This window comes from Colobus angolensis, unplaced genomic scaffold, assembly GCF_000951035.1.
Source record: "Colobus angolensis palliatus isolate OR3802 unplaced genomic scaffold, Cang.pa_1.0 Scaffold51, whole genome shotgun sequence".
Lineage (NCBI taxonomy): Eukaryota > Metazoa > Chordata > Mammalia > Primates > Cercopithecidae > Colobus > Colobus angolensis.
Window position 1 is genome coordinate 5,314,181 of NW_012118599.1, and position 15,030 is coordinate 5,329,210.

General features: G+C 37.2%; 1 protein-coding gene across 1 annotated transcript in view; it reads left to right on the forward strand.

The window, feature by feature from the left end:
* PKHD1 (polycystic kidney and hepatic disease 1 (autosomal recessive)) overlaps nt 1–15,030 on the forward strand; it is a 475,948-nt gene that overhangs the window by 283,728 nt on the left and 177,190 nt on the right. The window contains 1 exon segment of the mRNA XM_011960244.1: nt 14,638–14,775. Within this exon segment, the coding sequence (XP_011815634.1) occupies nt 14,638–14,775 (138 nt within the window).

A 15,030-nucleotide genomic window follows, 5' to 3' on the forward strand; every position in this document is an offset into this window, starting at 1 on the left:
TGGTAGTTTCTTTTGCTATGCAGAAGCTCTTTAGTTTAATTAGATCCCATTTGTCAGTTTTGGCTTTTGTTGCCATTGCTTTTGGTGTTTTGGACATGAAGTGCTTGCCCACGCCTATGTCCTGAATGGTATTGCCTAGGTTTTCTTCTAGGGTTTTTATGGTTTTAAGTCTAACATTTAAGTCTTTAATCCATCTTGAATTACCACACATCTACAACCATCTGATCTTTGACAAACCTGACAAAAACAAGAAACTAGGAAAGTATTCCCTATTTAATAAATGGTGCTAGGAAAACTGGATAGCCATATGTAGAAAGCTGAAACTAGATCCCTTCCTTACACCTTATACAGAGCACTCTTAAAAATATGAGTTGGCTGTGTAATTTCCCTCTTTAATTTCCCCTTAGTGGCTTACTTTCATTCTCAAGATGAAAATCTCATGGTTTTTACATAGCCTCCAAAGTCCTTCCTGATCCACTCTCTTGCCCCCTTTTCCAGCCCTGCTTCTTACCTCTGTCCTCCAGATTCAGCAGTGTGGGCATTCTTGTTGCTTTTCAGTCTTTTTTTAAAAATATAATTTCAACTTTTCATTTAAATTCAGATGGTACATGTGCAGGTTGGTTACATGTAAGTATTACATGACGCTGAAATTTGGGATATGAATGAATCCTTTCTTTCACCCAGATAGTGAGCATAGCACCCAATAGGTAGCATTTCAGCCTTTTGTCCCTTCTTTCCCTCTCTAGCAGTCTCCAGTGTCTGTTGTTTTCATCTCTATGTCCGTGTGTACCCAATGCTTACTTCCGCTTATAAGTGAGAACATGTAGTATTTGGTTTTCTGTTCCTGTGTTAATTTGTTTAAGATAACGGCCTCCAGCAGCACCCATGTTGTTGCAAAGAACATGATTTTATTCTTTTTTATGGCTGCATAGTGTTCCATGGTATATATGTACCACAGTTTCTTTATCCAAGCCACCATTGATGGGCAGGTAGGTTGATTCCAGGTCTTTGCTACTGAGAACAGTGCTGTGATAAACCTACAAGTGCACATGTCTTTTTGGTAGAATGATTTATTTTCCTTTGGATATATACCCAGTAATGTGACTGCTGATTTTAATGGTAGTTCTATTTCAAGTTCTTTGAGAAATCACCAAACTTTTTTTCCACAGTGGCTGAACTAATTTGGATTCCCACCAACAGTGTACAAGCAGTCCCTTTTCTTCACAGCCTCGCTAGCATCTATTATTTTCTGACTTTTTAATGATAGCCATTCTGACTGGTGTGAGATGGTATCTCATTGTGATTTTTGATTTGCGTTTCTCACCTTTCAGTCTTTTGTATGTATGGAGCTCTTTCCCACTTCTGACTTTTCATCTCTCCTGCCTCCTTTCTCTGGAGCAACTCTACGCCTAGTTAATTGCTGTTCGCTTTTTAGGTCTCAGCTGTTTCATCCTTGATCCCTCACTGTTACTCTCATAGTATTATGTGTTTTTCTTCTTATCAATTTGCAGAGTTTGTGCCTATGCAGTAAATTTTGCAATTGTGTATCAATGTCTTATTTCCTCCACAAAATTTGTGATTTCATGAGGCCAGGAACTGTGTTTCTTTGGTTCACACAATAGTGAAGTGACAGGTATAGAGCAAGTACTCCAAGCTACATGTTGGGCATATGAAAGCGATAGCTGATAATCGAATGCCTTTTATGTGCCAGGCACTGTAATACTTTTTTATGTGGCATTTTGCTTAATTTCTCCTGTTACCCCCATGAAGTATTATTTCTCTAGTTAGTCATGTATAAGTGAGTTAAGCCTGGAGGGACTTGGGACACAACTGAGAAATTACTGGAACTATGTAACTACTGAGACCCTTCATATGTGTGGGCTGTTGGTGGGTGTGCATCAGTGGGATTCTGGCCATTTGGTAGTTAGGAGCAAATGAGGTCTGTAGTTTATCAGAGATGAATGGGCACTAGAAAGAAAGAAGAAACAGACATAGTCTTTTTTACTTTGAAATGTTGCCTGAGCTTTGCCGTGATCATTTCGGTGGGTATCAGAAGCAAATACTAAAAGGACTTCAGATCTTACTTTTTTCTTTTTCCAAAACTCATCCCATCAATTTCATTACCCCGTGGCTCACACTTGTAATCCCAGCACTTTGGGAGACTGAGGCCGGCGGATCACCTGAGGTCAGGAGTTTGAGACCAAGTCTGGCCAACATGGTGAAACTCTGTCTCTACTAATAATACGAAAATTTAGCCAGGTGTGGTGGTGGGCACCTGTAATCTCAGCTACTAGGGAAGCTGAGGCAGGAGAATTGCTTGAACCCAGGTGGTGGAGATTACAGTGAGCCAAGATCGCGCCATTGCACTCCAGCCTGGGTGACAAGAGTGAAACTCTGTCTCAAAAAAAAAAAATTTCTTCCCTATGTGAAGTGGGAGACTTGTTTTATTTATGTTTGTTTCTTTGGCATATATCACAGTGTCTGACAAAGCACTTGGTAGTATTTGCTAAGTGAATGAATGGATGGATGAACAAATGTATTGGTCAGTGAGAATACCTTTTCTTTATATATCATTTTTCTCCTGGGGTCTTCTAGTCACCTTGGATTAAAAAGAGGAATTAACTCTAAGGACAAGGATTTCAGTATGTTTACCATGCAAATATATTTTAGAATATTGGGACTTTTGATAGAGGCTGTAGAATCCAGACATTATTGTTAGAATACTTAGAATTGTCAATAAACATTCTAGGAACCTTCATGATTTCTGGGACAATATTTGAATTCAAGTGGAAAATGACATATTTTGGAAACCCCAAGCAAGAACTCCTTGCTTTGAATACATGTAATTCACTGGAATTTACAAGAAGACTTTTAAGGGACTTAATTTTTTGGGACTTTCCAAAAAATATGGAAAATATAAAAATGTTGGGAACAATGACAACTTCTACAGAAGTTGTTTTGTGCTTTATAAACTATAAACACTTTATTAATTTAGGAGCACAGCAAATAGATTGGTTTGTTCAGAAAATATAAATTTTGTTACAAGATATTAAAATAGAAAGTATAGATTATTTACTAAATATTTGTTAGTCAGATACTATATTTTAAACTCTCTCTTAAACATCAATTATAATTGATATATGTATATTTAAAAAACAAAAAGGATACAAGCATCTTATTTTTAAGATTTTAAAAATCTTTTGGGTTTCTTTTCCTGCAGAAGAAACAATTGAGAACTTAAGAAAAGAAGTCAATAACACCAAGAAAAATTAAAGAATCTCATAGCTTTTTGGATATATTGACCTGTCTAGTGTCAAGCAGAGAGACAAAAAGAGAAGATTTATTTTTCAAAAAAGACCTGATGGGGAGAAATAAACGTATTTGATATAATATTTGATATCTGGACCTTTGCCTAAACAGCACCATTCAGGAATGAATCACTTATTTCATAGATATTCATATTTTTCTATTCAGGGTAAAAGTACAAAATATATTTATTTACTAAAAATTGATCATATTATTCTTCTTAAGGAAACAAATCAAAACAAAAACCCACATAGGAAAATAAGTGCTTAGTTTGGCTTTAAAACCAACTATAACATGTAAAAATTTAATAATTGGATCACCTGAGAGTTGCCAGTTTATGCTTCTTCACATATTAAGCATTATTCGCTACAGGATTGGAGAGGGATTTTATCCCCAAACCTCGTGTTAGTTGGAATTCATTAACAATGTATGGAAGTAATAGAATTAAGTGAATAAAGCCAAACTGTAGTTTAACATCAGAACTAAAGTTTATCAAAATGCATATTGTTCCTTTTTAGGTCTTCTGGGGATTGCAAGGTCTAGGTTTTTTGTTTGTTTGATTGTCGTTGTTGTTGTTGTTTTTGCCTTGAGCCATCTGAGCAAGGTGACAACTATGGACCTTGGTTTAAATAGCAATGCCATGTCAACCACTCTGATTTCTCTGAAGTCTAATGAAGAGAACAGCAGCACTGTCTCTAGATTTAAAACAATAATAATAAAGCCTGGGATGAGAGAAGGCACAGAATCTTTTCTATTTTTATGAAAACAGCAGCACCTTCTGTTATTTTCCTTTCAGAATTTGGGATGCAGAGGACTGATCTGATACAGTTGGTAATTTTGCTTAAAAACCTTCCTATTAAATAGATTCAAAATATTTTTGAAGAACAGATGGTATAGACTAGAGGAAGAAATAAACATTGTATGTTAAACATTTTATTGATCAATTAAAATATCATAATTTAAAATGTTTATTCTACTATGGGAATTATGCATGTCTGTGTGTGATTGAAAAAGGCACAGAAAGAATGTGGGGAGTGGGATGGGGATTTATTGTCCAAAGTTTAAATGGGACTCTTCTCATGAGGTGAGAGTGAGAAGAGGTATTTTTCTCTCCTCCCCTCCCATCCTCCTCTCTCTCTCTCTCTCTCTCTCTCTCTGTCTCTCTCTCTCTCTCACACACACACACACATACAATCAGGCCAGCAGATGGTTTTTCTTCAAGGTGTTAGGAAACTGGCTTTTAGTCTTGCATCATGTGCCTCTGGGCACTTTGAAACTGTCTCTTCTGCCTATTTTTAAGACCAGTTTGAAAAAAAAAGATAGGCAGAGTAGAATAAAGAAACCACCTGTGTGGATTTGATGGAAAAGGTAGACTATAAAGCTAGCAACTCTTTGGAAAGAGTTTAGTTATAGAAAGGCTGCATCCTTATCTTCTAGCACGTCTCTGTTCAGCTTTTTCTACAAGAGAATGAACTCTAGAGAACTGAATACCATCATCTCAGTAAATTAGTCTACTTGACACTAATTTTCAGTCATATTCATCTTTCATCTCTATGAAGTATTTATGCATAAGAGTTTCCATTCTATTTTAGGAATACTTTCCTTGGATGTATCATTCATCTTTATAAACTATGATAGACTATTTAGATAAATTGTTAGATGCCTCCAAAGTTAAACAAGACCACAAAAGAAAGAAAATATCACCAATCATTGTGTAAAATGTATATTTAAAGTAGTCACTTTGGAGCTAAAAATATTTTCTTTCTACAAAGGAAGATTAGATCATTTAGTGGTGATTCAAATGGCTTTAAAATTTACTTTTCCTTTGGTTCACATATTTAATAGAAAATATAGGGGCCAAGGCTGAGTGTAGAAAAAGAAACCCATTAATTATGGAAGGTACAGGAAAATAACAAGCCCACAAATAGTCCTTGTATGTCCTGCTCTGCCTGGCATGCCATTGCTCTCCCTCAGAAGTCTGAGCTGTGTCCAAAGTCAGTATAGGCTGCTTTCCTGACAATAGCAGGGTTGTAGTAGAAACTGTCTTCACCACCTAAGTTATGGGGCCTGATACAGTGAATGCCATACAAGCAGTGGGTCTGCTTGCCCTAAATTATGCCTGTTCATGTGACCCCATCATTATTCCCAGGATCTGTGCCCTTTGCCCTTGATCTCATTTCTACAGGATTTAGACAAGTGTCAGACCCTTGGAATGCTACACAATAGTGACCTTGATTCCCTAACTTTGCTGGGAAAAAAAGTGAGTTTAAATCTAGTGTTGAACTTATATGGAATGCTTTGTAACTGTGGTAGTCAAATTGTTCCTGATACAAAAGAAGCCCCACCCCTCTTTCAGAGACATCTGTCTTTCAGTCTGGCTCAGGTTTTCTGGTCTTGAGGCTACTTAATGCATTTCTAATAAAACTCTGAGTCTTTTTTGTTGCTGTTGTTGCATTTGGTGCATAGAAAAATTCAAGGGTTTCTCCTTATTGTTAACTTTCCAGATATTATTTTTAAAGCTTTAGTGTTCTAATTGTAAAAATAGAACACTTTCAGGAAAAAAAAAAGACCAAAAAGCCAAAACACTGCTTGGCAAAACACAAAAGGATAAAGATGGTGGTGTTTAGTGCTTGATGGATGAACAAGTGGTTAAAGGGTGTAATTCGGAACCAAGAGGCACCACCCCATGGCTAGTCCTGAGCCCCTTTGGGGGGAAAAGCAGTCTTTAATTACATCTGGAACTCATTAATTCTTTTTGGAGCCTCTTTCCAGATCAGCTCCCCCATCAGCCACCCATTGAGCAACAGAAATTCCAGATGGTTCCCTCCATATGCCAGTGCTCATTCTCTCAAGTAGGATAGATTGGTCACTGACAGAATAGGGTGGAATATCTGTAGCCAAGGCAGGACAGGATGGGAAGCACTGGAACACACTTAAATTAGAGGTGATCCATCACGTATATTATTACGTGAGTTGTATAAATAACTATTTCTGAGTGATTGCTCTGAAATATCTTGAGTAATTTTATGGAAAGGATGTTACTTCTAGAAAATGTGGCACATAGATGCCAGCCTTTGACTCCTGGAAAAAAGAGAAATCCTCTGCAAGTGTCATTGTAGCTGAGGACTGGTCAATTTAGACCTGCAGATGATCTGCTCTGGAGGCTACATTAGGGTGAATTCTTTTTCTCATATGACTAGCTGAAATCTTTATTATTGTGATACAAGGAGAATTCCTTTATGAAAATCTCTGTATGCCATGTGCTTATTTTATTTTAGCAGAATTTTCTTATAAGAGACACATTGGTAGACTCCAGTTTGAAGCATCTGGGAATAAAAACAGAGTGAACTCCCATGTAATTAAAAAGTATGTCATCATTTCAAGTATATCACATTATTTATTCGTATATATACCTGTCTTCATCTGATGGTGGGAAACATGACTCGCTCATCTTTAAATTCCTAACACCCATCAAGATTTGTCACATTATAGGAAAGGAAAGGAATAAATAAGAAAAAATGGGGAGATGAATCCAGGGAATTTCAAAGTGAAAAGTGTGGCACCAAAAGAAATAAGACTAATGTTTCTCTTCTTGTCTTCATTCTATACTTTTCCTCTGATAGCTATTGGAATTTATGTGTGTACACACACATGTTTACTTATGCGTGTGTGTGTGTGTGTGTGGTGTTATTTTTGACCATCTATTATGGGATAAATATTATTCTTCTAGGTCCTGAGAAAATAAAAGTGAGAACATCAGCTGCATTCCTGTTCTCAAGTGGTTATAATAATCTTTGTGTGATTCATGGGAAATTTGTTGGTACATTTGGAGTTGGTAGGGCAATTAAAAGGAAAAATTTTTTCTAAAAGGGGTATAATTTAAACTTCATGTACTTATATTTTAGCTGAGAAATACATCTAAAAGCACCACTATCATACTTTTATGTGTATGTGTGAGTACTCTGTGGATGAGAGACAGCATTAGTTCAACAAATTTTATTGTTTTGTACAATCAGGTTTAATAGCTGAATATTGGTTGAATGTGCTATAGGTTGAAACAGATAAAAATCAATTTGTTTAAAACTCTTGCTTTGAGACAGGGAGAATGGAACCAATTTGGAAAACATATTTTAGGATGTCATTCAGGAAAACTTCCCCAACCTAGCTAGGCAAGCCAACATTGAAATTCAGGAAATGCAGAGAACCCCAGTAAGATACTGTATGAGAAGATCATTCCCTAGACACATAATCGTCAACTTCTCCAAGGTCAAAATGAAAGCAGAAATGTTAAAGGCAGCCAGAGAAAGGCCAGGTGACCTACAAAGGGAAGCCCATCAGACAAACTGCAGACCTCTTAATGGAGACACTGTAAGCCAGAAGAGATTGGGGGCAAATATTCAACATTCTTAAAGAAAAGACATTCCAACACAGAATTTCTTTTTCTTTCTTTCTTATTTATTTTCTTATTTATTTATTTTTGAGATGGAATCTTGCTCTGTCACCCAGGCTGGAGTGCAGTGGTGTGATCTCAGTTCACTGCAATCTCTATCTTCCAGGTTCAAGCAATTCTTGTGCCTCAGCCTCCCAAGTAGCTGGGATTTCAGGTATGCATCACCATGCCTGGCTAATTTTTGTATTTTTAGTAGAGACAGGATTTTGCCATGTTGGCCAGGCTGGTCTTGAACTTCTAGCCTCAAGTGATCCACTTGCCTTGGCCTCCCAAAGTGCTGGAATTACAGGCATGAGCCACCGCACCTGGCCCCCAACCTAGAATTTCTTATCTGGACAAACTAAGCTTCATAACTGAAAGAGAAATAAGATCCTTTTCAGATAAGCAAATGCTGAGGGAATTTGGTACCACCAGATCTGCCTTACAAGAACTGAAGGAAACACTAAATATGAAAATGAAAAACTATTACCAGTCACTACAAAAACTGAAATACACAGACCAGTGACATTATGGAGCAACCACATAAACAAGTCTGCAAAATAACTAGCTAGCATCATCATGACAGAATCAAATACACACAATATCAATACTAGCATTAAATATAAATGGGCTAAATGCCCCAATTAAAAAACACAGAGTCTTTTAAAGCTGGATAAAGAACCAAGACCCATCAGTGTGCTGTCTTCAAGAGTCCTATCTCACATGCAAAGACACACATGGGTTCAAAATAAAGGAAAGAAGAAAAATTTACCAAGCAAATGGAAAACAGAAAAAAGCAGGGGTTGCAATCCTAGTTTCTGACAAAATGGACTTTAAACCAACAAAAATGAAAAAAGACAAGGGCAGTACATAATGGTAAAGGGTTCAATTCAACAAGAAGAGCTAACTATCTTAAATATATATGCACCCAATACTGTAGCACTCAGATTCATAAAGCAAGTTCTTAGAGACCTTCTAAGAGACTTAGACTCCCACACAATAATAGCGTGAGAATTTAACACCCCACTGATAATCTTAGACAGATAATTTAGAACATTAAAAAAGATATTCAGAACCAGAACTCAACTCTGGATAAAGTGGACCTGATAGATATCTATAGACCTCTCCACCCCAACAAAGGAGTATACATTCTTCTCATTACCACATAGCACTTACTTTAAAATTGATCATATAATTGGAAGTAAATCACTCTCAGCAAATGCAGAACTGAAATAATAACAGTCTCTCAGACCACAGCACAATCAAGTTAGAACATAAGATTAAGAAATCTATTCAAGGCCAGGTGTGGTGGCTCATGACTGTTATCCCAGCACTTTGGGAGGCTGAGGTGGGTGGATTGCCTGAGGTCAGGAGTTCAAGACCAGCCTGAGAAATATGGTGAAACCCTGTCTCTACTAAAAATACAAAAATTAGCCAGGTATGGTGGAAGACGCCTGTAATCCCAGCTACTCAGGAGGCTGAGGCAAGGGAATCACTTGAATCCAGGAGGCGGAGGTTGCAGTGAGCTGATACCACACCACTGCACTCCAGCCTGGGCAACAGAGTAATGAGACTCTGTCTCAAAAAAAAAAAAAAAAAGGTCTATTCAAAACCACACAACACCATGGAAATGAACAACTTCCTCCCTCTCCTGAATGACTCTTGAGTAAATAGTGAAATGCAGGCAGAAATCAAAGAATTATTTGAAACTCATGAGAATGAAGATATACTGTACCAGAATATCTGGGACATAGCTAAAGCAGCATGAAGAGGGAAATTTATAGCACTAAATGCCCACATCTAAAAGTGAGAAAGATCTCAAGTTAACAATCTAACATTACAACTAAAAGAACTAGAGAACCTAGAACAAACAAATGTCAAAGCTAGCAGAAGACAAGAAATAACCAAGACGGGAGCTGAACTGAAGGACATAGAGACATGAAAACCCTTCAAAAAATCAACAAATCTAGGAGCTGTGTTTTTTTTTTTTTTAAACTAATTAAATAGACTGCTGGCTAGATTAATAAAGAAGAAAAGAGAGAAGATTGAAATAAACACAATCAGAAACAACAAGGGGGATATTACCACCGACCCCAGAGAAACACAAACAACCCTCAGGGAATATTATAAACACCTCTTGCACATAAAATAGAAAATTTAGAAGAAATGGATAAATTCCTGCACACATGCACCCTCCCAAGACTGAACCAGGAAGAAATTGAATCCCTGAATAGATTAATAATGAATTCTGAAAATGAGGCAGTAATAAATAGCCTACCAACCAAAGAAATCCCAGGACCAGGTGGATTCACAGTTGAATTCTACCAGAGTTATGAGGAAGAGCTGGTACTATTTCTACTAAAACTATTCCAAAGAATTAAAAAAGAAGGACTCCTCCCTATCTCATTCCATGAGGTCAGCATCATCCTGATACCAAAACCTGGCAGAGATATGACAAAAAGAAAAATTCAGGCCAATATTATTGATGAACAACAATGCAAAAATTCTCAACAAAATACTGGCAAACTGAATCCAGCAGTGCATCAAAAAGCTTATCCAGCATGATCAAGTAGGCTTCGTCCCTGGAATGCAAGGTTGGTTTAATATATGCAAATCAGTAAATGTGATTCACTACACAAACAGAACTAAAGACCAAAACCACATGATTATCTCAATAGATGCAGAAAAGCCCTTTGATAAATTCAACATACATTCAAATTAAAAACTCTCAAATTAAGTATTGAAGAAATATACCTCAAAATATTAAAAGGCATATGTGACAAACTCATAGTCAATATTCTATCGAATGGGCAAAAGCCAGAAGCACTCCCCTTGAGAACTTGATAACTGTCACAAGACAAGGATGCTCTCTCTCTCACCACTCCTATTCAACGTAGTATTGGAAGTTCTGGCCAGGTCAATTAGGCAAGAGATGGAAATAAAGCATATTTAAATAGGAGGAGAGGAAGTTAAAGTATCTTTGTTTGCAGATGACATGATCCTACAGCTTGAAAACCCTATTGTCTCAGCCCAAAGCTTCTTAAACTGATAAGCAACTTCAGCAAAGTCTCAGGATACAAAATCAATGTGCAAAAATCACTAGCATTTCTATACAGTAACAATAGACATGCCAAGAGCCAAATCACAAATGAACTCCCATTCACAACTGCCACAAGAAGAATAAAATATCTGTGAATACAGCTAACAAGGAAAGTGAAGGACCTCTTCAAGGAGAACTACAAACCACTGCTCAAAGAAATCAGAGATGACACAAACAAATGAAAAAATATTCCATGCTCATGGATAGGAAGAATCAATATCATGAAAATGGCCATACTGTCTAAAGCAATTTATAGATTTATTGCTAGTCCCCTTAAACTACCATTAAGATTCTTCCCAGAATTAGTAAAAACTATTTCAAAATTCATATAAAACCAGACAAAAGTCCGAATAGCCAAGGCAATCCTAAGCAAAAAGAGAAAAGCTAGAGGCATCACATGACCCAACTTTAAACTATACTGCAGGGCTACAGTAACCAAATAGCATAATAAAACAGCATGGTACTGGTACAAAACAGACACATAGACCAATGGAACAGTAAAAAGAAGGCAGAAACAAGACTGCACACCTACAACCATCTCATCTTTGACAAACCTCAAAAAACAAGCAGTGGGGAAAGAATTTCCTGTTTAATAAATGATGCTGGGAGAATTGGCTAGCCATATGCAAAAAAATGGAAACTAGGCCCCTTTCTTAAACTATATACAAAAATCAACTCAAGATGGAATAAAGACTTAAATGTAAAACCCACAACTATAAAAACCCTGGAAGAAAACCTAGGCAATACCGGGTTTCAGGACATAGGCACAGGCGAAGATTTCATGATAAGATGCCAAAAGCAATTGCAACAAAAGCAAAAATTGACAAATGGGATATAATTAAATTAAAGAGCTTCTGCACAGCAAAAGAAACTATCATCAGGGTAGTCAAGCTACAGAATGAGAGAAAAATTTTGCAATCTATGCATCTGACAAATGTCTAATATCCAGCATCTATAAGGATCTTAAATTTACAAGAAAAAGCAACCTCATTAAAAAGTGGCAAAGAACATGAACAGATACCTCTCAAAAGAAGACATACATGCAGCCAACAGACATATGAAAAAAAGCTTAACATCATTGATCATTAGAGAAATGCAGATCAAAACCATAATGAGATATCATCTCATACCAGTCAGAATGGCTATTATTAAAAAATCAAAAAACAGATGCTGGTAAGGTTGTAGAGCAAAAGGAATGCTTTTATACTGTTGGTGGGAGTGTAAATTAGTTCAATCATTGTGGAAGATAGTGTGGCGATTCCTCAAAGACTTAGAGGCAGAAATACCATTTGACCCAGTACTCCCATTACTGGGTATATACCCAAAGGAATAGAAACCATTCTGTTTTAAAGACATATGCATACATATGTTCATTGCAGCACTATTCACAATAGCAAAGACATGGAATCAACTTAAATGCCCATCAATGATAGACTGGATACAGAAAATGTGGTACACAGATATAATGAATTACAATGCAGCCATAAAAAGGAATGAGATAATGTCCTTTGCAGGGATATGGATGGAGCTGGAGGCCATTGTCCTTAGTAACCTAATACAGGAACAGAAAACCAAATACCACATGTTCTTGCTTGTAAGTGGGAGCTAAGTGATGAGAACACATGGACACAAGGCAGGGAACAGCACACACTGGGGCCTGTCAGAGGGCAGGGGGTGGGAGGAGGAAGAGGATCAGGAAGAATAGCTAATTGGTTCTGGGCTTAATACCTGAGTGATGACATGATCTGTGCAGCAGGCCACCCTGGCACAAGTTTACCTGTGTTAACAAACCTGCACATCCTGCTCGTGTATCCCTGAATTTAAAATGAAAGATGAAAATTAAATAAGTAAATAAATTAGAGGAAAGCCCTCTTGTTTTTTACAAATTTTGCTTCAAATAATTCTTAAAGTCATGAACCCATAAAATGTATGCTAAACCTAGAACATTCTCTAGGTACTTCACTCTTTTATTTGAATATTTTGAAAAGTGCTAGAGATGAGAGTAAGATATAGATTTATTTTTATCTGTTTAGCTTGATCATTCATTTTGTACCAGTCACCAATGAGCTCTTGAATGTAAGGTATGTAGGGGATTAAACTCAACAGATCTGGATGACATTTATTTAGTGTCTTTATCTTCAGTATTGCAAAAACACTAGGAATTTAAAAAGAAAAAGAATAATCTCTTCAATTAAGGAAGTCAGAGTGGGAGAGGAAAGTCATAATCACACCGAGGACCAGCCCAGTGACAGTTACTTCCTCACATACAATAGTGTATGTATATAATTTGAATAATGTGTCTCAGTACTCTGATAGATGTATGTACAGTGTGTCACTGAAGTGTAAAAGAGAGAGGTTGTTTCCCTAGGGAGAGTGGTGGAGCCAGCGAGGAGAGAGAATATCTTGCTAGCAGAACTAGTGCTTGCTTTGCATCCTGATGGGATAGGACCATACTTTGAGAACCACTGCTCTACATCTAACTGAGAGAAAAGGGGAGGGAAAAGGCATACAGAATTAATGGACCAGGCCTAGAGATGTCGTACTTTAATTCTTCCCACATTTTATTGGCTACAATTCAGTCACATGACTTCATCTACCTGCAAAGGAGGTGGAAACCGTAGTCTGTGAACTTAGGAAAACAAGAGAAATGGTTGGTTTACAACTCTATAGTCTCTGCCACAGGAGGGCATGGCCATTCTTATAATGCAGGAAGCAGGGAGGGGCTAGGAAAGACAACTCATGACAAGTTAATTTGCTTAGGCATGTCCTTAAGAAGAGCAAGTGCACTGTTTCCTAGAATGAGAGATGAGATGATATTAACAAAAGAATTCCTTATAAATCTTTACATGTGTTGGTGATTATGGCACTAGAAATTTAAGTGAAAATCTTTATTTGATGTCATTAATTAGTGTTGAATTACTGCTAAATTTCAAAAAGTAACACAATGCTTTGCCATACATGAAATACTTACTGTTTTAAATGAAAAGATTGTATTTATATATTACTCTATAATAAATCCCAGGCAAAAGCTATGATTATTTCTTCTGAGGTTATATGAAGACTGCTTTTATGAAAGGGGAAATAAAACATAATGATTTTAAATTGTCCAGTAAGCTCTATAAGCATGGCAAGCTAAGGGACAACAGTAAAAATAATAACATCAAGCGTTTATTAAGCATGCACCATGTACTTTGCCTTATACAATGGGACTTAGGGAATTAGAGACAGCTTACTAATATTGTATAAGCATTTTCAATCTATTAACTCATTTAACCCTCACAAAAGTCCTATGAACAAAACAGTTAATTTTAGTATTATTCCCATTCCACAGATGAGAAAACTGAGGCACAGAGCGATAAAGTTATTTGCCTAGACAGCTAGTAAGTAGCAAAATTGGTATTCATATCCAAATAGTCTGCCTTCAGAGGCCAATGTCATGTCTACTGCTCTGTATATACCTGAAGCTAGAACCAAAAGTGAAGATACAGGAACAAAGGGTAGGGAGCTCATTCGATCTGTGTGTTTCCACTGCGGTAGACTTGAGGCTGCTGTTTGGTGCATAAGCAGTGCATTTTGTCCATGAACGTGGTGTGTTAAGCAATGGTAGCATTTATCAATCAGAACTTATTTTCCTGTTTAGTAAGGCCTAGCCTTTGGCAGACTATTTGTTCTTCCAGTTGCTATACCTGTCCTGGTTTAGATGACACTGTATGCAGCTCCCAAACTGCTGGGAGAATCCTAGAATAAAAGATGTAACTCTTGTTTTTGTGACACATCTGAGCAATTTCTTTTTCTTCCACAGACAGAACTGTCCTTGTGGATACAGATCTTCCATTCTTCAAAGGACTGTATGTGATGGGTACCTTAGACTTCCCTGTGGACAGAAGCAATGTTTTGAGTGTGGCATGCATGGTCATTGCAGGAGGGGAGCTGAAAGTTGGTGAGTAAAGGCACAAGGATTGCAAGCATGTTGGGAATTATATTCTGTGAGAAGGGGCTCTGGGAAACAAATGGTATCATCAAGCAGGTTGCTTAACAGAGTCTGGGGAGGGTTAAGGTAGTAGTGAGTGTACTAGTAAAGTTACTCTTTGGCAAGCTTTACACGTGGTCAGAGGTGGCTTGCATTGGTCATTCTCTCATGCCCGTGCACTATCAGGCTGTTTCTGGTCTGCCTGCTGCTGCTCATTCCAGGGCT